The 25,778-nt window shown below is 44.8% G+C and overlaps 2 protein-coding genes across 14 annotated transcripts in view; one reads left to right on the top strand and one right to left on the bottom strand.

The window, feature by feature from the left end:
* The window catches only part of Baz2a (bromodomain adjacent to zinc finger domain 2A), a 38,395-nt gene that overhangs the window by 2,600 nt on the left and 10,017 nt on the right, over positions 1–25,778 (top strand). For 2 of the 12 annotated variants that reach the window (XM_004861280.4, XM_087192158.1), the window contains exons 2-14: positions 2,108–2,192; positions 10,729–10,788; positions 14,233–14,370; positions 15,925–16,515; positions 17,376–17,561; positions 19,163–19,381; positions 19,846–20,277; positions 20,639–20,699; positions 21,798–21,906; positions 22,384–22,485; positions 22,696–22,906; positions 25,063–25,163; positions 25,567–25,632. In XM_004861280.4, coding sequence (XP_004861337.2) covers positions 14,235–14,370; positions 15,925–16,515; positions 17,376–17,561; positions 19,163–19,381; positions 19,846–20,277; positions 20,639–20,699; positions 21,798–21,906; positions 22,384–22,485; positions 22,696–22,906; positions 25,063–25,163; positions 25,567–25,632 — 2,214 coding nt within the window. In that variant the 5' untranslated portion in view covers positions 2,108–2,192; positions 10,729–10,788; positions 14,233–14,234. Of the gene's footprint in view, positions 1–2,107; positions 2,193–2,260; positions 2,810–6,339; positions 6,392–10,728; positions 10,789–14,232; positions 14,371–15,924; positions 16,516–17,375; positions 17,562–19,162; positions 19,382–19,845; positions 20,278–20,638; positions 20,700–21,797; positions 21,907–22,383; positions 22,486–22,695; positions 22,907–25,062; positions 25,164–25,566; positions 25,633–25,778 lie in introns of those variants that run through there. The other 10 variants (XM_004861279.4, XM_087192157.1, XM_013078267.3 and 7 more) reach the window with 8 other exon arrangements.
* Positions 15,623–25,778, bottom strand: part of Rbms2 (RNA binding motif single stranded interacting protein 2) — a 77,244-nt gene continuing 67,088 nt past the window's right edge. The window contains exon 14 of one of the 2 annotated variants that reach the window (XM_013078269.3): positions 15,623–17,619. The gene's annotated coding sequence lies outside the window, so the exon portion shown is untranslated. The remainder of the gene's footprint in view (positions 17,620–25,778) is intronic. The other variant, XM_087192160.1, reaches the window with a different exon arrangement.

The following is a 25,778-nucleotide window of genomic DNA, read 5'->3' as shown; positions in this document are numbered from 1 at the left end:
AATGGAGCTGGAAAGGAGGGTAAGAAAGGGGAGCAGGTGCTAATTTCTCCTTTCCCTTTCTCTTTTTCTCTTCCCCTGACCTGTCTTGAGGAAATCTGTTTCCTAGACACTCTTACCATAAATTACTGATAAAATGACCATCTGCCCCTTCACCTTTCTAGTAGCTTCTTAAAGAGAGGTGGGTAGGTCATTGGCCACAGCTGATAGGATTGAGAAATGCTTAGGGACACACGGGGTCAGTCTGCCCTCTGCCGTCTGGATGGGAGGGAGAAGCACATCTGCTGCTTGGGGTGGCGTATGGCAAGAAGTAAACACCCAGCTGTTGGGCATTTTGGCTGCTGACATCCTTCAGAGTGCTAGGAAGCTCCCTGATTAAATGGGATAAGGCAGGGTTTCATGCAGGGTTGAAGGTGATTGTAGTCTTCTGTACCAGATGGGAAAAGTGGACCCTGCCCCTTTTTTTTTTCTAATCCCCAAGTGGTCCTGTCCTATCCAAAACCCTCTTGCCAGCCTCTCGCATCTGGGACAGTCCTGGAGGTTGCCCTGGAGACTAGGCCTGGGGCTCGGAAGGGGTGGGGGCAGTCAGTGGGCACAGGAGTAACCGGCTCTTCCGGAGCGGAGAAGCCGCGGTGGGTGTGTGTGGGTGTGTGGTGTGGAGCGGAGGGGAGGGGCGTGCCCACACCCGTCTGACCGGCGCAGGCTCCTCCCTTGCTGTCTCGGTCTCCGACTGGCTAGCCCTGTATTTGGGGCCGGGAGGTAGGGAGATTCTCCCTCATTTGCCCTAGAAAATCCAAGAGGAAAAAGGGAAATCAGCTCTCTTCCCCACCTGAAGCTGTCTCCTCCTCCTCCTCCCCCCCTCCTTCCCTCTGCCCTTCAAGTGCCAGTTCTACGTGCTGAGCCCGTGCTTTTATTTATTCAAGAGATAGAAAGGCATTCCTTGGCAGAAGTTTATTGGATTTCTCCTTTCTCCAGGAGGGACTTTTTTCCCTTGAGTGTGGCCTCTGCTTCACTATGGACTTGAGATCAGCAGGATATTGGGGCCCGGGGTGTCTTTTTTTTCCAAGGTGACCTGTAAATCTGTTGACAGGGAAAAGGATTTTGGTTTCTACTTGTCTACTTCTTCCCCTTAATAATCTCCTTATCTAAGGAGAGGGACAAAAACTCCCTTTACTCCCTGGTGACCCACACATTGAGGCTTTGCTAAAGCAAGCTTCCTTCTTATCCTCTCTGAGCTATTTGTTGTGGTGGGTGGAGTCACTCAGAAAGAGCCCACCCCTCTGTGGAGTGAGGAAATCCAATCTAGAATTGATGGATTTGCTTCCACCTTGCCTGGTCCTCATCTAATGTTCAGGTCTGTTTTCTCCTTAGACACCCCTAGGTAAAGGTATTTGTTGACATCTCCCAACCTGCCCGAGCTTGACCATCCCCACTCTGCCTGGCTCTTCCAAGACTTTCAGCCAGAATGTTGCACAGTTTAGGCTCTTTATAGAATTGCATTGCATTGAATCAAATGGGAATTATCCTGAAGCCTGAAAAATGTTGAATTGTAAGGAAACAAAACCTGATTTCCTTTCTAGTCATATGTTATCCACTCTCTGGGCCTTAATTTCTTCATCTGACAAAGGAGAGAAAGTTGAAATTTAAAAATTCAGTTGAAAGTTGAAAGTCAAAAATTCAGTACTCTGTAACATCATATGACACTATCTCCCACCCTGTAACCCTGCAACAGACACTTGAGGTGACAGCCAAACAAATCTGCTAGATTTTACTTTCCTGTTTCCAGAAGATTACACACAGGTATATAGACTTGCCAGAAAAAGTACTAGAAGTATAGAATAAAGCCTCTTTTTCTTGAGACAGGGTCTGACTGTGTAGTTCAGGCTGGCCTCAAACTCACTGTGTAGTCCAGGCTGGCCTCGAACTCACAGCAATCCTCCTGCCTCAGCCTCCCCAGTGCTGGGATTATAGGCATATGCCACCATGCCCAGCAGTAGGCCTTATTTATTGGTCAGTTTTCTGCTTATCCTTTACCCTTCGGAGGGTATTTAGGCTAGAATCAGTTTTCTTTATCTAGTTCCAGAGCAAAGTGTTTTTTCCCTACTCACAGGAATCTTTCTGAAGGCCAGGGTCTTGCAGATGTCACCAGGAAAGTGGTGATCCAGAGAGGACCAGGCTGCCCTGACTGGACAGAGGTGAGTGGGCGACGGACTCTTGCTCTCTCCAACCCTTTACTGGGGCTGAATCGTACCCTAACTAACCTTTCCACTTCCATTTTTCTACTACCCTGCCTGAGAAACAAACTGTCCTTGAAATTGTCATGTACCTTCCTCCCTCAAGCTAGCATGTGCCTTTGGTGCTAGAACTGTGGCCTAGTCTTTTAGGTTAAATCTTAGAACTATGGCTTGCCTTCCGATTTGCCTGGAGTGAAGCAAGACGACAGCCCTCAGAGATTCGGCTGCAAAGAGAGCTGCCTATGGGGCCTGGGTTGTAGCACTCAAGTGGCGTTAGGACCCAGATCCCGATCTGGAAGCTGAGACGCCGGCGCTAGGACCCAGTGGCCCAGGCCAAGGAGGGCGGCTCTCCCGGCCGCAGCTTCCCCGCCCCCTCCGGCTCCGTCTCACTCCTCCCCCGCCGGCCATGTTGGCTCCGCTCGGGCCCCGCGGTTGAGCCGCGTCCCCCACCCCCTTCCCAGACCCTGGACCCCAGACCCCCTCCCCCTGCAGGCGTCTCCTCTCCTCCCGGGCCATGTGAACCGCCCGCCCCCCGGGGAGACCCGAGCCCGGAGCCCGGCAGGACGCCGCCTCCTCAGGTTTGTGGGGTCCGTAGCCGGGAGTCTGAGGAGAGGGATCCCCGGCTTTCATCCGAGGCTTCCCTCCGGGAAATAGGTCCAGAGTTGCCTTGAGCCTCGCCTGGGGCTGGAAGCTTATTGCACGGGGTGTCCTTGCCCCGGGGACTGGCGGAGCCGCCAAAGACCTGCACAGGGCCGCGGGGGTGGGTGGAACTGAGGAGGCTCCTGGCTGCGGTGGCGACGCTGAGGAGGAGGCGGAGAAGCCTCCTGGCTGGTGGAGAAGACTCCAGTGGGGTACTCAGGGTGGAATCCCGGGGAGGGGCTCCACCTCCTCGGGTGGGTGGGGGTGGGGACTGCCCGCGTGCTCGGGTGGGTGCGGGGTTCCTTGGGTGGGTTAACCGTCTGTAGGTATCCGGGCGTTTGCGCCACGGTGAGTGGAGGGGAAAGGGGCTTCCCGGGATCCGGAGGGGCCTCCCTGTGGAGCGCGCATGTTCTCTAGAGCGTGGAGAGCCGGACAGGGCCCAGCTGGGCATGGTACTCCGCTTGGCTTGGGGCCCCCGCGTCCGGGGAGAATCCCCTACTCCAAGGATGGGATTGATAGGGCTGATGCTAGTCATCCGGATTTCAGCTGGGCTGGGGGGAAGAATAAAGAGGGATTCCTTTCCAAGGAAATCCCTTGCTGAGGGGATCCCCGTTTCCATGGAAGAAAAGATGATCTCGCATCATCCCCTTTCTTTTCCGGTGTTCCTAGTTTTCAGGGGAAGGCGATGGCAGCAGTCATCTTTTGTAGGGCTTTATCAGAGGCATTTGTATCCTTTGGGGGGCGATGAGGGGGATAGCTTCCACCTCCATCTGTACACAAACAGCCCCTCCCCCAGCCTCCCTCAGGAAGTGGCCGGGAAATGGCAGCTGTGCGTGTGCTGCTTCGTCTCTTGTTTTGAAATGTCCATTTTAATCAGATTTGGTTTCATTTTCTGAGGCATTCTGGGCAAGCTTGGATCCTACCAACCATGTGGCCTGAGAGACTTCTTTGGAGACACCCTTTGGGGGGGCGGGGGCGGACTTAATTTGTCAACTGAAAGTAGTTGACTGCAGTCACTCACTGATTCTGATTCCCCTCCTCCAGAATGTCTTTCTCCCTGACTGGGATCCACCACCTGCGCGCTAGAGGTCATAGAGAAACAAACTCAATTATCCACCATTAGTATACACCTTCAGTACAAGTGATGCAGCCAAGAAGACTGACACTATTGTGGCATGGGAGTGGCTTCTTGGGATTCTTCTTAGTATGTTAAGTCTGACAGTTTCTGTATTGTACAGCCCCTGAACAAACTTGTGAAGTAAAGAAGGATGTATTCTGAGAGTGGAGGAAGAAGAGGTTATGGGGAAGATTTAACTACCATTAAGATTTCTAAATCGTGGTGAGGAATGAAGTGTACAGAGTTAGACTGATGAGCTTGTTCCTCAGTGGTGATTCTAGCCTAAGGACAACCTTGCTGGGAATCCTGTTAGTTGATTTAGGGTGTTGGAGATTTTTCCTTCTTTGTAGAATTAATTAGAATAGTAGTTTATTTGTTATGTGACTTAGTCTTTTTAAAAGAACACCTCTTATTTTTGGAGAATGTTAAGCTTTTCCTCTGTGCTGAGATTTTTCTCTTCCTTGATAAATTGAGATTTCTCCTATAGCCTAAAGTGATGGTACTATATGTTATGTCCCCAGACATTTTGTTGCACACCAGGTTTGGCTATGGATAAAGAGTTCACAAGAGTTTAGATTTTGAGTGTTGAATTATTGTGAGCATTTGGACTATCCTAAAAACTGTGTAAGCTTGGCGTTTAAATCATCCTTTAACTATTTTCCAGTCAAAAATCTGCCACCTGATTGTAGGTGTTTTTTTGGGGGGGGGGGTTGGTACTGAGGATCGAACTTGGGACCTTGCGCTTGCAAGGCAGACCGTGGAACCACTGAGCTAAATCCCTGGCCCTGATTGTAGATTAAACGCAGGGTAGGAACAGATAATATATAGTTGTGTGGAAGTGGCATGATTGCATTTAAGATCACATCATTGCTCTTTTCATTGAGTCTGTTAATATTCTGGAGACAGTAAAAACAAGTCCTTCTGATGTCAGGCTTTCTCTTGCTCTCTGGTAGACTGGATGGTTCCTTTGTTTTGCTTTCTGAAATGATTTTAAGTTCCCCTTTCTTCAGCTTTTGTTTACCTAAATTGGGACCTGACAAAGGGTAAATTGATTTTTTTCCCTGTTAGGGTTAAAAGTGAAGAGGGCTGTGGGGATGTAGTTTAGTGTTAGAGCATTTACCTAGCATGCATGAGGCCCTGGGATCACTGTCAGCACTACATACAAACAAAACCAAAACAAAAACCTAGCACTCTGGCCAGGAGGCTGAGGCAGGAGGATCAAAAGTTGAAACCCAAAGTCAAGGGATTTAGCTCAGTGGTGCTGTGCCTGCCTTGCAAGCACAAGGTCCTGAGTTCGATCCCCAGTACAAAAAAAAAAGTTGAAACCCGGCCTGGGCACCTTAGGGAGACCCTGTCTCAAAGTAAAAAAAAAAAAAAAAAAAATTTAAAAGGGCTGGAGTTGTAGCTTGGTGCAAAAACCCTGGATTCAATCCTCAGTATGTGCCCCAAAAAGATTTATATTTTTACTTTTTATATACTTTGGACTCTGAAAAAAATATAAACAGATTTTGAGAAAATAATGATTTAATTTGATATAGTTGTGGCAAGCCTTTCATGTTCTTCTTATAAAATGGATGCACTTTTCTATAGAAAAGTCGATTTCTTAACTGACTGCTCTCCTTAAAAGAAAAAAATTGAAGTATAGAGAGTTATATGTGACCTCAGCCAACCAGAAATCTAAAATGCCCCACAGGACCGGGGATTTAGCTCAGTGGTTCCGGTGCCTGCCTCGCCAGCAAAAGGTCCTGAGTTTGATCCCTGGTACCAAAAAAAAAAAAAAAAGAATGCTCCACAGGTTTATCTTGTTCTGTGGTTCTGGAATCAGATGCTACCAAGAGAGAAGCAAATCTTCTTAGGGTTAGTGACTTTTGACTTACTACTGTTGACCTTTCTTTCTAACCTTTGAAGAGGTCAAGTACCAAACTGCTGTGGTTTTTTTTTTACTGTTAAAATGGTACAGCTGGGTGTGGTGATGCACGCCTGGAATCCCACCATTTGGGAGGCTAAGGCAGGAGAATCCCTGGGAGGTTGAGTTCAGCCTGGGCTACATAGTGAGTTCAAGGCCAGAATGAACTACATTTAGCAAGACCCTGTCTCAAAGAAAAAAAAGATAGTATGGAAGTTAGTGTGCTGTTTGACCTAGTGTGTGGTGTGTGAAGTGAGGCAGTAAGGCCAGGTTTTTTTGTGGGTTTTTTTTTTTTTTTGGTACCAGGGATTGAACTCTGTTCCTTGTGCTTTCGAGTCAGGCGGTGGAACCACTGAGCTAAATCCCCTGCCCAGTAAGGCCAGTTTTTATGTCCTGGGACAATACACAACTCTTGAGGTATTTCTTTTTTTTTTTTTGATACCCAGAGATCGAACTCAGGACCTTGAGCCTTGTGCAGCAGGCACCAGAACCACTGAGGTAAATCCCTGGCCCTCTTGAGGTTATTTCTTGGGGCAAATTATCTTCCTGATTTATTTCTTAGAATATTGGTGTCCTTATAGCCTAAAATGAATACTTTCTCATCATTGTTTCATATGGCTGAGAAGGTCTACTTTGCATTAGTTTGTTAGAATAATTTTAAAACCCTGTCTTCTTTGAGGTCTGGAAATTGTTCTTGTCCTTAGCAGTAAAGTAGCATTGCCTTAGTATTTTGCCCTCCTAAATACAGTCCTGTGGGTTTGGTTCCACACCTCAAGGACAAAATCTGAGAATGCTCAGGTGAGTTATATAAAATGATGTATTATTTCCATCTCTGGTGTTTTGTGTCTTGCTATTTATTTATTTGGGTGTTTTTGTTTTTTTTTTTCCTTTGGTACCGGGGATCAAACTTGGGACCTTGCGCTTGCAAGGCAGGTGGCGGAACCACTGAGCTACCCAGCCCTGTTTTTTTGTTGTGAGACAGGGTCTTACTATGCAGTTCAGGCTAGTCTTGCGCTCTCAGCAATCCTGCCTCAGCCTCCAAGTGCTATGATTACATGCCCAGTTGTGTCTTGCAGTTTTAGAGTCATTTCTAGTTTTCTCACAGTAAAGTAACTAGAAGCATGGCAGAAAATGTAATTTAGATTATGTAATTCCTTTACAATGTTTAACAAATATTTGTAAATCTGTGTACCTTGAGTGTTCAGTTAAATCTGTCTAAACATTTCATTAGTTTAGATCTTAAAGTTACTGACTTTTTACATTCTTAGTACTTCCCCGTTTCTCAGCCTCATTTTCTGCAAGGGGATAGCCATCTAAAATACATCAAGATTTCAGGTCTGGGGATTTAGCTCAGTGGTGCCGTGCCTGCCTGGCAAGCTCAAGGTCCTGAGTTCAATCCCTGGTACTGCAAAAAACAAAAAGAAACTTGTTTTGGTTCTTTTATGTCCTCAGTGCTTAAATTAGGTACTGGAAACACAACAGTGGAGCCTAATATCTAGTTGATGCTGTACAACCTACATAAGGTAGACGAAATAAGGACAGAGAACAGTTATCTTTGTATAAATTGTCTTGGGCAGCCTGGACATGGTAAATTTTTTTACTGGCATCCCTCATTTTCCTTCTTTCATCATCTTCCTTCTGCTTCACTTTAAGCGTTCTGGATAGGAGGGGCCGGGGATTTAGCTCAGTGGTTTCACCGCCTGCTGCACAAGCTCAAGGACCCGAGTTCAATCCCCAGTACCAAAAAAAAAAAAAAAAAAAAAGTTCTGGCTAGGAAAGGGCATTTTGAAAGAGAATGAGCTTCATTTAGTACATGCTGTAGTTTGTCTGAGTCAGCGTTCCAAGGGAAGCTTGTTAACCTGAGTCAGAATGAACTATACTGACTAGAGAAGAGGGCATGTTAGTTCTGAGACTTGGCACTTGGAACTCTATTGGTGGAGAAAGATGACTTAGCCAGGAAGAAGGGGTTTTTAGATATAAAAGTCAAAGATCCCTACTTTCAGTGTCAGGCACTGGGAGCAGTGAAAACTTGGAACTTCCCCAGGGTGTGGGGCAGCTTTTGTGTTACATAGAGCAGGGTTTCTCAACCTTGGCACCAAATCTTGGGCCAGGTGATTCTTTATTGTGGAGGGTTGTCCTATGTATTGAAGATGCTTAGAGGCAGGCATCTCTAGCTTCTACTTAATGCTGGTAGTACTTTGACATTACTCAGTGTACCCTAGTGAGTAAAATAAATCACTCTTGGTTGGAAACTTCTGTATTAGAATATGGTGAGTGGGGCCGGGGATTTAGCTCAGTGGTTTCGCCGCCTGCTGCGCAAGCACAAGGACCTGAGTTTGATCCCCGGTACCAAAAAAAAAAAAAAGAATATGGTGAGTAACCCAGATGTGTAGGGTTGAGAACTATCCTTCATAACATTCACAATTATGAAACTAACATTGTAGTGGTACTCATATTATACAGTAGAATTTGCCTTTGCTGCTTAATCAAGATAAACATTTAAAAGTCTCAGCTTACCCTCTCTTCCCAAATTAGAAACCTCCCTTATGTAGAATTTTGGTGGACTACCTGAGAAGAACCAACCAAGAGCTACAGGGACGACCAAAGTATCCAGCTGGAGGGTCTTGATGTTTCTCCTTGTTTCTGGGGATAGCCTTAGAGGCTTGAAGGTTAGAATTGGTCAGGCAAGATACCTGCAGTAGTGTCAAAATCTGTAATATTTATTTCAACACTTTATGCATTGTCAGCCTTATTCTGTTAAAACCATGTCTTAGTCCCACAGAATAGAAGTTTTTTGATTGCATTTGAGAGAATTGGGCATGTGCAAGTCCCTTACTGCCTCAAGATTAAGGGTCAGTGTCCTTTAACTTTTGTTTGTTTGACAGGTTTTCATCAACAATCCTCCTACCTCAGCCTCCCAAGTGTTGGGATTACTGTTGTGCACCAGCAGTTGTCCCTAACTCAACAAATGAAACACAGGGGCTCTTAAGAGATCCATTTATGTACAGCTGGAATCGGGTTGGGTGCTTGCCTGTTTGTACTTCCTGGTCATGAGAGCTGTCTGATACTCAGGTTGGGCGCTGGTGATTTTTTTCATTTGGCAAAAATCCTGTTAGTTCAAAGGGAGACACCCTCCTTTGCTTTACTGTTCTTGTTAGCTCTGGATTGGAGGACAGAGTTTACCTTCAGGGTTTATTATGAAAAGCATCTTGGGTAGGAAGGTTAAAATGAAATAACCCTTGGTTTATTGAGGAGAGAAACTGTTCTCATTTTCATTGTGATCCCATATTCAAATAACATCAGAAACCAGGAGTTGAGTTTCATATAAGGACATCTGGGTGGATCTTCTCTAGTTTTGAATTATTTCCCATTCTGATAATGGTTTTAAATTACATTTCTACTAACGGCCAGGATGTAGCTCAGTGGCACTGTGCCTGCCTGGCAAGTGCAAGGTCCTGAGTTCGATCCCCAGTACCTGGGAGAAATAGATAGATATATGTATTCATTCTAGTATAGTTAGACGTTTTGGAGCTGATTATCATTTTGTAATCTAAACATTTAAAAAATTCTCTAATAATAACTAATATTCATTGACTGTTAGGGCTTTTATGTGAATTTTCTCATTTAATCTTTTTTTTTTGTACCAGAGATCAAACTCGGGACCTTGTGCTTGCGAGGCAGGCAGCGGAACCACTGAGCTAAATCCCCAGTCCCTCTCATTTATATCTTTATAAGCCCTGGAAGTGTGTACTAAAATTTTTCCAAATGACAAAACTAAATCTCAGCAACTTTAAGTAACTTATCCAAGGTCAGAAGGGTGGTAAATAGTAGAGCTGGGATATGACTCTAGAACCTACTTCATTGTGCTGACCTCATTGAACAGCACAGAGAATATTTTATGTGTCTGTGAAGCTTGTAAATGAAATGATTGTGGTTCCTATGATCCTTCAATAGGGGAAGGTAGGGAACCAGACCAGGCACTCGGTAACTTCCATTCCTTTTACTTCTCTGATTTTGGTGAGCTATCTACTTATTATGAAACAGGATATGCTGTGCTTTTCCAGAGCAGCAGAAAGATTGCTAGTTTCCTCAGGGATTGAAATAGAGAATGGGAAGATGAGCTGTGGCCCATCAAGTGGGAGAGTATAGTCCAGAGTACATAGGAGGAAAAGGGTGTGTATATTTTTCTGTATGTGTGTGCACCCCCCTCACACACACACCAGATGAAACATGGCTGTGCATAAAACTGGGGAACAGGAAAGGTGGTAATCAGATAGTACTGTTTGTTTTTGTTTTTGTTTTTTTTGGTACCGGGGATCGAACTTGGGTCCTTGTGCTTGCAAGGCAGTAGGTGGAACCACTGAGCTAAATCCCCAGCCCAGATGGGTATCAGATGAAAGTGGTTCTCCAGGGATAGCATTTTCAGGATTTCTGAAGTGAACTATTGAATGTCCTTTCTGTAGGATAAGCTTTGGAAGGAACCTAACCCAGATTAGGAAATGAATGAGCTTTCCTTTTTGTCTTTTATTTCGAAGGATTATTAATTTCTTTCTTTTTTTTTTTTTTTTTGGTACCAGGGATCGAATTCGGGACCTTGCACTTGCAAGGCAGGTGGCAGAACCACTGAGCTAAATCCCTGGCCCAGAATTATTAATTTCATGATGTTTGCAGAGCATGGTGGTGCTCACCTGTAGTCCTAGCACTCAGGAGGCTGAGTCAGGAGGATCTCACTTTGAGGCCAGCTTGGGGTCCATAGTGGTTTCAAGGCCAGCCTGAACTGCATAGCAAGACCCTGTCTCAAAAAAAATTTTTTTTTCATGATTTTTATTTTTCAGATCCTCTGCTGTTGAGGAGTGGCATCATACTATACTAGGGAAATCCTGGAGGACCATGAGGTATTTTCTCTATAGAGATTTTTTTTTTTTCATTAATGCACAGCATGTTGAGGTGTGCTACTTACTTAATAAGTGAAGATGGGAAATCCTATTTGGAAGATAAGAGTCTTAAAATTTTTTTTTCTTAAATCAGTAAAACAGAAAATTACTTTTTCTTTCTTTTCTTTTTTTTTTTTTGCTACCAGGGATCGAACTTGGGTCCTTGCGCTTGCGCAGCCGGCGACAAAAGCACTGAGCTACATCCCTGGCCCCTACTTTTTATTTCTTTAATTTTAGTTAAAATTGTGTAAGGTAGATGGGCCAGGGATGTAGCTCAGTGGCGCCACATCTGCCTGGCAAGCGCAAGGCCCTGAGTTTGATCCCCAGTACCAAAAATTTAAAAAAAAAAAAGAAAAGAATAATAATGTTAGGTAGAGATAATTATGTACTTAGTCTAGAAAATGTTGTAATTATGGTGCTGTGTACTATACAGGTTTTATAATTCATTCTCAGAATTATGTTCTTTTCACATACATGAAATAATCGAAATATACAGTGAATGTTTACAATTTAAAAAAATTATAGTAAAAGACATATTATCATTAACTCCCCTCAAAATGCTCCCTCTTACTTTGAACACATCCCATCATTCTTGACCCTTTGTTGGTGTGTGTGCTCAGAACCCAGGGTCTTTTTAACTGAGCTATATCTCCAGCCCTTTTTTCATTTTTTATTTTGAGATAGGATCTTGCTAAGTCACTAAGTTGCCCAGGCTGTGCTCAAACTTGTGATTCCCCTTCCTCAGTGTCCCAGATTGCTGAAACTACAGGCCTATGCCACCAGGCCTGGCTACTGTCACTTTCTGAATCAGCTCTGGAATTCCTTTTGTAAGTGTCTTTTATGAGGTATGATTAAAAATATAGTGAGTGCTGCAGCCACATGGCATCCAACAGAAAGGCAGGCTCATAAAAACATTAAAGGGCCGGGAATTTAGCTTAGTGGTTCCGGCACCAGCCTCGAAGATGCAAGGTCCCAAGTTCGATCCCTGCTGTCCTTACCCACCTTATTCACCAGATGTAGCACCATGTGACTTCTAGCTGTTCCCCCAAATCAAAATGACCTTGAAAGGTAAATGTTGTGAATTGATTCAGGACATTAAGGCAGCCAGGAAAAAAGACATGAAAGAAAATTTCCAGAACTGCTTCAGAAATTGGCAAGAATGACAGGATAAGTGTGTTTGAATCAAGGGGAAGTATTTTTTTTTTTTTTTTGGTACCAGGGATTGAACTCAGGTCCTTGTGCTTGCGCAGCAGGTGGTGAAACCACTGAGATAAATCCCCAGCCCCTAAGGGGAAGTATTTTGAGAGGAGTTTATGGCAATATGTCTTGTTGTAATAAACTGAAAAAAAAAATTGTAGACATTCACTGTATTTTTTTTTTTTTTTTTTTTTTTTGGTACTGGGGATCAAACTCAGGTCCTTGCGCTTGCACAGCAGGCGGTGAAACCACTGAGCTAAATCCCTAGCCTGTATTTTTTTATCATGCCTAATACATATACCTTATGGTATCTTATTTGCATTATTGGCCAGTGAGTGGTCATATATATGCTCAACCAATTTATTCATCTTGTTAGAAGTTTGATTAAAACATCTCCTAGGGTCTATTTATTACCTCTTCTTGGGAACTTGGTAAACCTTTCTGTGTGATTCTTCTGCCCTTAAAAATATAGTAACATATCCATGGAGCTGCTTTTACTACATCAAGACAGGTTTTCTCAAAGTAGCCATTATGTACTGCAAACATGTACCAATAAAAAATAAGTGGCAGGGGCTGGGAATGCCTGCCTCGCAAGCATAAGGACCAAGTTTGATCCCCGGTACCGAAAAAAAAAAGTGGCAAATCTAAAAAAAAACACCAAAAAACAGGTTTTCTCACAATTGAAGTTAGTATGCCACTATATACCGCAAGTATCTGATTAATGTTTCAGACTTTACCAGTAATTCTGGCTTCCGCTTTCTATCTTCCCTCTTTCTTCTATCAAAATTGAAATTAGTTTTGATCAAGGGCTTTCTCACCATTCCTAGTATATCATATTACATTTAGTAGAGAGTGAAAGCTTTTTACCATACTGCCCCTCAGTGAGCCACTAATATATAAGCATCTCACTATTATCTCCATGACTCTTAGTATCTAAGCCACAAAACCAAAACATTAGAAAATTACCATAGTAGGAAGAAACAATAGCAGAAAATCACCACAATAAAGAGAATAAGTTGCCCAGGCTGTGCTTGAATTTGTGATCCTCCTGCTTCATCCTTCCTGGGTACTGGAATTTTAGGTGTGTGTCATCACTCAGCTGACTTTTTTTTTTCTTTTGAAACAGGGTCTCACAGTGTGGTTCAGACTGGTCTTAAACTCACTTTGTATCTTAGGATGGCCTCAAACTTGAGATGATCTTCCTGCCTCAGCCTCCTAGGTGTTGAGATTACAAGGCCTGTGCCACCATGCCCAATGCCCAATGTGTTTCATTGCTAACATTTTTCTGACCTGTGTTCTTGGAGAGCACATGCTATTTCTTGTGAATAAGAAGTAGAATACTGGGCTGGGGATTTAGCTCAGTGGGTCCACGCCTGCCTTGCAAGCACAAGGTCCTGAGTTTGATCCCTGGTACCAAAAAAAAAAAAAACAAGTAGAATACTGAGGTTGGGTGGGGGTAGAAGTTTTGGAGAGAGTGCTTGCCTAGCATATATGTGCAGGGTCCTAGGTTTGATTCCCAACACTGCAAAACAAAGCACAAAACAGAATGTCACTGAATGATTTGTTCACTTTTTCTGTAGTGTATTTTCCTTTTCAAATCCATTTATTTATATAGTTGTACTGTCTTCAGATGTTTGGGCCTATAGATAGGATAACAGACAAGCTGCTTAGCTCAAGCATAATAAAAACAAAGTGGGGTGTATATCAAATATGCTTTTTCTGCCAATACCCCCATCACCATGGCTTCCTGTCAAAAATACAACTTTGAGAACTTTTTGTGGATCCTAGCGGGGTGGGCCTTACCTTGAGGATAAAAACAAAAGATGGGCGGGGGGATTTAGCTCAGTGGTTTCGCCACCTGCTGTGCAGGCGCAAGGACCCAAGTTCAATCTCCGGTACCAAAAAAGAGAAGGAGAGATGGGCTAATACCAAAAAAGAGATGGGTTAATATCTAGCAGAGGGATAGGGTTGCCTGTGCTGGGTAGACTCCCAGGCTGTGTCTTGATTATTCTAACTTAAAAAAAAAAAATTACCATAAAGTTGACTAGAACACTTATTTCTATAGGATCATAGCCCAAGTTGGGGCCATATTTCCTCCTTTTCTTTCTCAACCTTAATGGGGGGGGGGGATTCCCTCTGGCAAATTCCTAATGACATAACCTTGTTTAACCACCAGTATTTTTTTCCCCTCTTTCTCCCCTCCTACAGAAATGGAGGCAAACGACCATTTTAACTTTACTGGCCTTCCCCCTGCACCTGCTGCCTCAGGACTGAAACCCTCTCCTTCCTCAGGGGAGGGCCTCTACACTAACGGGTCTCCCATGAACTTCCCCCAGCAAGGGAAAAGTGAGTGTGAGGGCCATATGGCCTGGGGTGGGAAATGGACATCATTTCTTTAGAGCAGGTTGATGGGAGGAGATTTGGCTGCACTTGAGGATAGCTATCCCACAACTCTTTCCTGCCAGGTAGGGAAGGAGGAAGTGAATCCACAGAGTTCCAGCTGCTGGAGAGAAATCAGACTTCCAAGAATAAGTTCTAGAGGTTTATAGAAGCAACATTTTTAGTCTTGACTTAAGGTTGGAAGGGATTAGAAAAACATACTGGCTTTTTCATCTTATCCTGCTCTGTTTAACACTGTTCCTTGGCTGCTGCCAAAGAGTGTGGTGAGGTGGCTTCTGCTGCTGGTGACCAGGTTGTATCCATGAAAAAGAGATAAAGGACCAGCCTTGAGAAGCTGTTTTTAGAGGTTGGAGAAACTGATTTGGGCTAGCACTAGGGGTAAAGAAAGGTAGATGAAAGTTGGGATGTGTTTGCCTTTTAGTTTGTACACCAAAAAAAAGAGCAGATGGTAGAAATGCCTATGCCACCTCCTGTCCTTGGATAGAAAGTAGGGACAAGGCAGGATTTAGTGTGTACCTAGTTTGCCCAGAGAGAAATTCATAATTCCAGATGGAAGTGCTGCTGCTCTAATTAGGTCTTTTGCTGGATTTGGCTTCTCAGTTACCCTGTAGTATGACTCTACAAAGTACCTCTTTAATATTGCTTGGGTTTCAAGTCCTTGATGCTTAGAAGCAGGGAGAAGCCACCATACTTCCCTCTTTCCCTGCAGCAGAAAAATACAGGCTTATACTTAACCACTTATCCTCTTATCTTCTACATGGGACTTGAAGAGGGATAAAAGCTATTTTCATTGGGGTCTCTTCCTTGCCCCTGTCCCCAGCTTCTTTGTTTCCTTTTATTTGATTGTCCATCATCCCAGAGGGTGCTATTGGTGTCGAGAATTGAATTCTGCAGCACTGGTCATGCAAAGATTTTTACCCCCTGCATATTACCCTCCACAGCCTATAGGAAGGGGCTAAGCCCATCCTTCTGAGCTGGAATCTTGTCGCTGTGGTGACTGCAGATTCTATTCTTAGACCAGCACAAAGTGCTGGATCTGCATGTGCCAGTGAGGTGGAGGCTGGCCCTTCTGGTGCCACTGTGGGGCCAAATAGGCATTGGGGTGGGGGTACCTAGAAAATTTGTTATGCTCCTCTAAGGGAAGAATTCCTCTAGGGAATGAGAAAGGGGAACAATGCAAGTCACTGTAGGAAGTCTGCAAACAGCTTCATTTAATAAAAAGGCAGCAGCAGCAATCAGCTCTCCGCTGGTGGCTCCCACGGTAGGCTTGGAGAGCTCCCTGGTCCCCTACTCAGGAGCCTCAGCAGCAGTTGCTAAGCTTACATTCAGGAGCATCTGGGTTTTGTGTTCCCCAGAGACCCAAAAGCTAAATATAACAGGGGGGACTCCCTTCCTCTTCACCTTCCCTTTTTCTAGTCAGTCCGATTACATTGGGGTTGTTTTGATAGAATTGCTTGCATATATATTCATAACTGATCCTTTTCTCTCCTTCTCTGCTAGGTTTGAATGGGGATGTGAATGTTAATGGCTTATCTACTGTATCTCACACTACTACTTCAGGGATTTTGAACTCTGCTCCCCACTCCTCCAGCACCTCACACCTCCATCACCCCAACGTGGCCTATGACTGTCTCTGGAACTACTCACAGTACCCATCTGCCAATCCTGGCAGCAACCTCAAGGACCCACCCCTTCTCTCTCAGTTTTCAGGGGGACAGTACCCACTCAACGGCATTCTTGGGGGCAGCCGGCAACCATCCCCGAGTCACAACACTAACCTTCGGGCTGGGAGCCAAGAGTTCTGGGGCAATGGTACCCAGAGTCCCATGGGGCTTAACTTCGACTCACAGGAACTGTATGATTCCTTTCCTGACCAGAATTTTGAGGTGATGCCCAATGGACCCCCAGGTTTTTTCACCTCCCCACAGACTTCTCCTATGTTGGGATCTAGCATCCAGACCTTTGCGCCCTCCCAGGAGGTAGGCAGTGTGATCCATCCTGATGAGGCAGCAGAAAAGGAGCTGACTTCAGTCGTGGCAGAGAATGGCACCGGCTTGGTAGGCAGCCTGGAGCTGGAAGAAGAGCAGCCAGGTATAACTGGGTCTCTGAGCTGGATGGGGAGAGAGGAAAAAGGGCTGTGGGGGACAGTGGCTTTTTGAGGTGAGGAAAACTTGTCTTTCCAGCTCTCTGCAGTGGAGGCTGATTTGCATGTTGGTGATTAGCAGAGCCAAGTGGCTGGTGTTTTTGTGGCTGCAGCACCAGCTCGCGAGTGGGAGTGCAAATTATTTCAAGCCCATGCAGAGCTGCTGGCCTGGAGAGGGCAGGTGGGCGAGCCTGAAACAGCCCCAACAGATACTCTGCATCAAGAAGGGCTTCTTCCACAACATGAAAGGGTTAGGATATTATTAGTGGGCAGTGAGGCCCTTTTGACTAAGGCATGATCACTTGGCTGCCAAAGTGGGCTGAATCCTAGTAGAGATGGGCATGTGAAGGATGGAAGGAAGCATGCAGAATATACTATTGGTTGTGTTCTCAGTTTTATTTCTTTTTTGTTGTTGTTAGCATTAGTACATGTGACAATTACCTCTCATAATTTCCCTCAAAAGGTTAGCTTGCAAAGGGATTCCCAATACAAGGGGGACCACCCTGTAAAATCATAGGATGTTTCCTCTGTTCCCATTCATTGGGGAAGATGTCTTCGAACATGATTGGGTTCTTGTCTCAGATCTCGCATTCCTTTCCCCTCTTTTTCCCTGATGCAGGATTGATTTTACCAGCACTTCTTTGCTTGCTTAGAGTGTGATCAGTTCCCAACATAGAACTGGTACCCTAACAGCAATAAATCTTGAATGAATGAACATTCTTCTAGCACAGATTAACTGCCTGCTGTAGCTAAATGAAGCAGTTGAAGGCACTTATTTTGACTTTTGCTCTCTCCTGGAATTCCCTAGAACTAAAAATGTGTGGCTACAATGGCTCTGTCCCCTCTGTGGAGTCATTACACCAAGAGGTCTCAGTCCTGGTCCCTGACCCCACAGTAAGCTGTTTAGATGACCCTTCACATCTTCCTGATCAACTAGAAGACACTCCAATCCTCAATGAAGACTCTCTTGAGCCCTTCGACTCTCTGGCACCAGGTGGGCTAGAAGGCTGGATCTTTTACTTAGCAAGCAGAGGGTAGCCAGTTTCTGCCACCTGGAAGAGAGAGTAAACCAGGGAACATGTCAGGGAATCTGGGGTGTTGGGGCTTCCAGATAATCCGGTGGCAGACCACAGTTATGTGCCACTGGCCTGACTAGGCCAGCTGCCCTCTGAGCTGAATTGGTTCATTTCCCAGGTTCTTTCCCAGTGTTCCATTTGGCCAAAAGCCCTGGGCTGTAATAATTCACTAAATATGGACTTAACTACCAAACAGTTGGTCTATTTGGGTTCTAACTTAACTAGAAAGAAAACATTTGTCAGTGAACAATAATTTTTTTTTTTTTTGCAACTGGGGCTCGAACTTGGGTCCTTGTACTTGCACAGCAGGTGGCGAAACCACTGAGCTAAATCCCTGGCCCAGTGAACAATAATCTTTTACCATACTGATATTTTATGATAAATGCTGTCATTTTGCAATGGTCTACAGTCAGTTCTTTTCCCTTTGCACCTCAAAACTTTTATGGTCCCTATAGTCTAATGACTTTACTTTTTTTTTTTAAATCTACTGGATACTGAGCCCAGGACCTTCTCACAAAGTTATATCCCCAGTGCCCTAAATGTAGGGGCTCTCCCCTTGCTTTTTTCAATAGATGTATTCTTTTTTTTTTGGATTGCGAATTGAACTGGGGTCCTTGTGCTTGTGAGGCAGGCAATGGAACCACTGAGCTAAATCCCCAGCCCTCCCCTTGCTTTTTTTGTAAATCATTAAGTTGCCCATGCTGGGTTTGAAGTTGTGATCTTTCTGCCTCAGCTTCCCAGAGTGCTGGGATTACAGGTGTGCACCATCATACCTGGCCAACCCTTTGTTTTTCCTTTCATACCAGGGATCGAACTCAGGACCTTGCACTTGCAAGGCAGGTGCAGTGCCACTGAGCTAAATCCCTGGCCCCTGGCCAACCCTTTTTAAAGTGCCATATATTATATATTTTCCTTAATTTAATTTTAGAAAAAAATCTTCACATTGTGGAAACTAGAACTGGATTTTGAGACAGAGTCTCGCTATGTAGTCCTCGCTAGCCTTGAACTTGAGGTTGGTGATCCTCTTGCCTCAGCCTTCCGAGTGCTGGGATTATAGACGTGCTCTATCACTCATGGCCTAAAGTTGAATATTTTTCAGGCCAGTTTTGTTTTGGTTTCATTTAAGGTGAAAGTAGGGATTGAACTGAGCACCTTTATGGGCTGTGGGGATGGCTTGATGGTAGAATGCTTGCCCAGCATACACAAGGCCCTGGTTTTGAGGCCCCTTCATCACCAAAAAAAAAAAGGGGTGGGGGAGAACTAAGGACCTTTGCACTGCACTGTCTGTCTGTCTTTCTTTTTTATTTATCTAATAAAGTAAGTCTAGAGATAAGTAAGTCTTGCTAAGTTACTAAATTGCCTAGGCTGATCTGAACCTCCTGCCTCAGCCTCCAAGAGTGCTGACATTACAGGAATGTGTCACCATGCCCAGCAACAAGCAAGTAATTCTTGAGGAAATCTTGTTTTCTGATTTTCTTTAATATCCTGCTCTGATTTTTTTCTTTCACCCCATAAACAGAGCCAGTGAGTGGAGGACTTTATGGTATAGATGACACGGAACTGATGGGTGCAGAAGATAAGCTGCCTCTTGAGGATAGTCCTGTGATCTCTGCCCTTGATTGCCCTTCCCTCAATAATGCTACTCCTTTCAGTCTCCTGGCTGATGACAGTCAAACATCAGCCTCTATCTTTTCCAGCCCTGCCTCTCCACCTGTCTTAGGGGAGTCTGTTCTGCAAGGTAAGTGAGGAAAGGTAGGACAAGAAAAGTTCTTGACCTGCAAAAAGAATGGGAAAATAGGTTCTATATAGGTGGGGCATTAAAAGTTGGAAACGTGTAAGAGCACCTTGCTGAAGGATGAGGAGCTTATGGGATAGTGTATGGTGGGACTAAGAAAGGCATGGGCCACTATACTCTGACCTGTGTCCCCAGGTCAGAAGAACTTGGGAGTCTTGGGGTTTGCAGGGAGAAGGAGGCCATATATCTGCCTGGGTTCAGATAAAAGATACTTATTTATATAATTACAGTAGAAATTTTGCACTTAAACGTTTGTGAATGTTTAGGCAGGAAAGCCAGAGGTGCTTTTTCAAACCCTAGGAAAAAGCCCTTGAATAACCATGTTTAGCTTAATCTAGGTTTGATTGAATAGATTGTTTTATGTGGTGCCATTTTTCTTTCACTCATCCTATCCCTTTGGATCCTAGATAATAGCTTTGACCTGAATAATGGCAGTGATGTTGAACAGGAAGAAATGGAGACTCAGGGTTCAGACTTCCCACCACCCCTGGCCCAGCCACACCCTGACCAGTCATCCACTATTCAGATTCAACTACATCCAGTAGCCTCACCAGCAGTCTCACCAACAGCCTCCCCAGAAATCTCTGCTCCAGAAGTCTCCCTATCAGTTTCTCCAGCAGCCTCTCCACGTCTCTGCCCAGCAGCCTGCCCAGTTCTCTCTCCAGTTTCCTCAGCAGTCTCTTCGGAAGTTGCCTTGACAGCTCCAGTGGGCTCCCCAAAAGCCTCCTCTGTAACTTCCCCAGCTTCTGCCTTCCTAGCAAATAAAGACGTCAGCAGCTTCCATGAAGCCACTGGTGACCTGGAAGAGATCACTGGAGACGTCACTACTTCTGGTAATGGTAAGTGTACAGATTCTGTTCTACCCCTGGGCTGGTTCCCAGAAAAGTGTGTTTCAGCCAGGTGTAATCCTGATGCTGTAATACCAGTGCTCTGGGAGGCTGAGACAGGAAGATCATAGGTTCAAACCCAGTCAGGGCAACTTCTGACTTAGACCTTGTCTCAGATTTCAAAAAGGCTGGGGATATAGCTCAGCGCAAAGGCCTTGAGTTCCACCCCCCAGTACAACAGAGAGTTGGTGGGAAAAGAGGGAAGGAGAGAGGGAGTTGTTCCATGTTGCATGTGTGTCAACCCTCCCCACTAGCCTGTTATTTCAGTATTGTGCTTGAGCTCCTAACTTGAATATCCCATCTTCCTTCTAAGCTGATGTCCTGAGGAGACGTATTGCTACTCCAGAAGAAGTTCGTCTTCCCCTCCAACATGGGTAAATGCTCTAGGTTGCTACATGCATTGACCTTGAAACGTTTAATGCATGAATGTAGGAACAGGGGAGCTCCTCTCTTCTGAGTTTGGGGGAGAAATGGGCAAAATAGGAGTAGACAGGACAGTTATCTGTAATTATAGTGTTCCTTGCCGTGAGATTCCTAGATTTTCCTTCTCTCAGGGTCTGTCTTCACTCACTAACCCTTTCTTCATCTTGTGGCGACTCAGCCTTGGTCAAGGGGCTCCAGCTGTTATCTTTGCCAAACCCATAGGTACAGATATCCAAACTAACTGCCTTGCCTATTTTTTTTTTTTTTTTCTTGGTACCGGGGATCAAACTCTCGGGTCCTTGCGCCTGCTGCCTATTTTCATAGAGAAGGGGTTGTAATGAAAGAGGAGTGGCTTATGAACAATGAATTGGGGTAGTTTTGTTATGGTGGTGGTTTTTGTTTTAATGCTCTTTGGAGAGGTAAACACTGGTAACAATAATATAATGAGCAAGCCAGCTGACACCAAGGGCTTTGTGGAAGTAACTGTTTTGCTTTACCTCCCCCACTCCAACGCCTCTAGGCTACTTACAGTCACCAAGTCTGAGAATTCTTACAATATGAAAGAAAGGTAAAGCTTAGACTTAACAATAATCTGTTGTTCAGAACATGGAGTTCCTAACTAAACCCTGGCCTACTGAGTCATTTCATGGAGTCTGCAGGGAGTTCACTCTTTAGTTTGCCTCCCCACCCTCCTTTTTTTGCCCTTACTCCCCTAGGTCTTTATCTTCTTTACTGGCAATTCAGTAAAATTGACCTGAATGACATTAGGGAGGGGTTTCTGGCTGTTCATCTCACAGACTTTGTATGTGGAGGTCTTTAGGTTTGTGTGATTTAATGTATTGCTTTCCTCCTGAGGGCCCTGAGATATTTGTGGGCGGTCAAGTTGGCCTTTTTGTCAAGTTTGTGTCTTAATGCTGCTTTCACGTCTGCATCTAATACTAGTGAGACAGATTCGGGAGGGTCCTCTGCTCAGTGGGCTTGGCTCCTGGGGGGCTTGGGAGTGGGTAGGGGTGTGACCTGGTGGCAGGGCCCATGTGCTTCTCTGGCAGGTGGCGGAGAGAAGTGCGCATCAAGAAGGGCAGCCACCGATGGCAGGGGGAGACCTGGTATTATGGCCCCTGTGGGAAGAGGATGAAACAGTTTCCAGAAGTGATCAAGGTAATAAAGCTCTTATAGATTTTTTCCCCCTGTAGATACTGGGAATCGAACTCAGTACCTTGTGCTTGTCAGGCAGCCATAGCGCCACTGAGCTAACCCCACACACACCCTTTATAGGTATTTTTATTTTTATTTATTTATTTATTGTTTTGGTACTGGGTATCGAACTTGGGTCCTTGCGCTTGCGCAGCAGGCAGCGAAACCACTGAGCTAAATCCCCGGCCCCTTTATGGGTATTTTTTTTTTTTTTTTGGTACCAGGGATCGAACCCAGGTCCTCAGCTTGTGAGGCAGGCAGTGGAACCACTGAGCTAAATCCCTGGCCCTTTTATGGGTATTTTTAAAGGCAGTACACACCCCTTTTGGGGCCCTGTCATGCAGGTTGGCATTGTCTACTTTGGGCCCTGTTGTGCTTTTACCATTCCCAGCCAAAGACATCATAAGACTCATTAATGTTGATTTAACTTCCTTCTTTTAGTACCTGAGCCGCAACGTGGTACACAGTGTGCGCCGTGAGCACTTCAGCTTCAGTCCTCGTATGCCTGTTGGAGATTTCTTTGAAGAGAGAGACACACCAGAGGTGCTGGCCTAAGGGTTATATGATTTGGTCCCTGAAAAAGAGTTGATGGGCAAGCTGCAGCCTCTTCTTGTGGTTTGGGAATTCTGGGGGCCTTAAATGGTTTAGAGGGACTAGTGGCCTGCACCATTGTTTTGTTTTGTTTTGTTTTGTTTTTTTGGTACCAGGGGATAGAAGGCCTGCACCATTGTAACAGTCTTCTCACTGCCTTAGGGCTTGCAGTGGGTTCAGCTCTCAGCAGAGGAGATTCCATCCAGGATTCAAGCAATTACTGGCAAACGGGGTCGACCTCGAAACAATGAGAAGGCTAAGACCAAGGAAGTCCCCAAGGTGAAACGGGGCCGAGGTCGGCCACCCAAAGTCAAAATCCCTGAGCTGTTGAATAAGACAGACAACCGTCTCCCAAAGAAGCTGGAGGCCCAAGGTAGAATAGCAGTTTTTACTTTGCGATTCTGCTCTTTACACAGGCTATCTGAAATATTGCTGAATTGCTAATACCTGGGTTTCCCAGGAGTGTAACTGATACCTAGGAAGAATTTCAGTTATCTTCTCCTCCTTGTATGGTAATGTCAGAGCCCCAGCACTTTAGGTATTTGTTTTGCAGTCAGTTTCTTCCTTGAGTTGGTCTTATTAGTGAAACCTTGAGTCTCCAGATAGAACTATATTTCCACACCCTTTTTTTTACCTGTTTTCAGCTCCTTATTTATAGGGATGTCATTTGTTCACTCTTGCTTATGACCAGTGTCATGAAGATTCAAAATTCACATCTCAATTCAAACGATAATTAGCACTACTTTAGTTGGCTAGATGGAGGGAAATGTCTAAGTTTTTTCAATAAGTTCTGCATTTACCCTGGTATAATGTCAAAATGTGAACAGATTTTGTCTTCTGCTTTCCCATTCAGTGTTCTAGCTCTACTGTCTTCTGACTGTATGACCTAGAACAAATCTCTTATTTTATTTTATTTTTTTGAGACAGACTCTTGCTATGTAGTTCAGGTTGGCCTTGAACTCACTATGTAGCCCACACTGGCTTCAAACTCCCCATTGTACCTGCTACCTCATCTTTTTGCTCATCTTTGCTTTATTTTCCTCATTTAGCATTTCCTTCTGCCTCAGCCTCCTGAGTGCTAGGATTACAGGCATGTGCTACCATGCCCAGCTGAGTTTGATTTTTTTTTTTCTTTTTTGGTACCAAGGATTGAACTCAGGATCTTGTGCTTGCAAGGCAAGCACAGCATCACTGAGCTAAATCCCTAGCTGAATTTCATGTTTTGAGAGAAGTCTTAAGTAGTTCATCTGCCCTTATGTGTCTGACTGAGGATTGTTGTATAGATAATGGTGATGTTTCTATAACAGAAACAAAAGAATAAGTACTATCAGGTCAAAAATATCACAAAATACACAGAATTATGCTTCAATATTTAGTATTCCAGAATAAAGAAATTCAGTTTATTTATTTATTTAACAAGACATGAGAGGGGTGGGGATTTAGCTCATTGGTACCATGCCTGCAAACACAGGGTCCTGAGTTCAACCCCTGGTACCAAAAAAGGCATAAGAGCTGAGCATAAGCAACAGCTATGTTGGTGTTGATCTGACTATGAAGTGTCTGTCACTTGCTCTTTCAGGCACAGTCTTGGTTAATCAGTGCTACCAACTAACACCGTCTTTCCCTGGCAGTTTGGCTTTCTGGTTCCCTTCTCAGTCCTCTCTGCACTCAAATCAGTCCATGCATTGCTGCACTTTCAGGTAGCCTGGGAAAGAGATGGCTGCAAGGCTACTCTGTTGCTGTGGCCTCTTTTCTACCAGCCAGACTGCCTCTAAAGCAGTCCACTTGGAGCCAGGGGCTGCTCCTTCTGGGCAGGAGATACCATTTGAGTTCTTTGTGCCCCTCTCTTGTACCACCCCCACCCCCCAGTATTTTATTATGTATACTTAAAACAAAACAGGTGTGGTGGTACTCTCCTGTAATCCCTTAACTCTGGGAACCTGAGGCAGGAAGGTAGAAAGTTCGAGCCAGCTTGGGAAACTTGGCAATTTAGTGAGACCCTGTCTCAGAATAAAAAAGGACTGGTACTGGGTGTGGTGGCCCAGACCTGTAATTCCAGCACTCAGCAGGCTGAGACAGAAGGATCACTGAGAATTTGAGGCCCGCCTGGGCTGCATTGTGACTTCAAGACCAGACTAAACTATAGAGCGAGACCCTGTCTCAAAACAAAAGAATGGACTGGTAGATGTAGCTCACTGTGAAGACCCTAGGTTCAGCCCCTAGTACCAGAACTCAGAAATTTAAAAAAAAAAAAAAAAAAGCCAAGTGTGGCAGTGCAGACAGAGTACTGCACTCAGGAGGCTGAGGCAGGAGGATCTCTGCAAGTTTGGGCCCAGCCTGGGTTACATAGTGAGTTCAAGACTGGCTTGAACTACATATTGAGACTCTTGTCTCAAAAAGAAAAAAACAAAAAAAACTTTTCTACGTTCTTTAAGGAGCTGCTTAGGAGACCAGCTTTGTAACAGCATGTGCTGCCCTGGGTCCCAAAGATCCATCTTCCTGCCTCACTTATCTCATTTTTCTTTACAGAAACACTGAATGAGGAAGATAAAGCGAAAATGAGTAAAAGCAAAAAGAAGATGAGGCAGAAGATACAACGGGGAGAGTGTCAGACTCCTATCCAAGGGCAGGTGAGGGATATCGGTGGGCTAATTTGTCCTACAATGTGCTTCATCTTTTTTTCCATCTCATATCTGTCACCCCCTGCATAGCATCACACTTATTGCTCTGAACTCTCTTGGGCTTAATTTAGAGAATTAGGCTTATTCAGGAATAATGCGGGCAACTCTAGAGAGAATTAATTCATTTCCATCCCCTCATCATTCTACCTCCCACCTCTCCTTCTCAGCACCCTTGTTTGTTTTTGGTTTTTTTTTTGGGTACCAGGGATCAAACTTGTGACCTTGCACTTGCGAGGCAGGCACCGGAACCACTGAGCTAAATCCCTGGCCCGCTTGTTTGTTTTTTAATCCTACCCCAAGCAGAGATGCTTTAAGAGTTTGAGGAGAAAATGACTTCCCTTATGGTTTACAGGCCAAAACCAAGAGGAAACCAGAGACCAAGAGCTTAAAACAGAAGGATCCCAAGAAGAAATTGAAGGTAGGTGCACGCACACACTTGCTGAGGGTAATTCTGAAGCCCCTGAACTTACTTTGCTAGATGAGTGTGCCAGTCTTCCACTTTCATTTCTGGGCTCTGAGGTTGGGAGGGACCGAGGCCAAGGAAGGGTGATTGATGACTGATAT

The sequence above is a fragment of the Heterocephalus glaber genome, unplaced genomic scaffold (genome assembly GCF_053883595.1).
Source record: "Heterocephalus glaber isolate CG9 unplaced genomic scaffold, H.glaber_assembly_v1.0 deba00001569, whole genome shotgun sequence".
Lineage (NCBI taxonomy): Eukaryota > Metazoa > Chordata > Mammalia > Rodentia > Bathyergidae > Heterocephalus > Heterocephalus glaber.
This window is presented reverse-complemented; position numbering and strand designations above follow the sequence as displayed.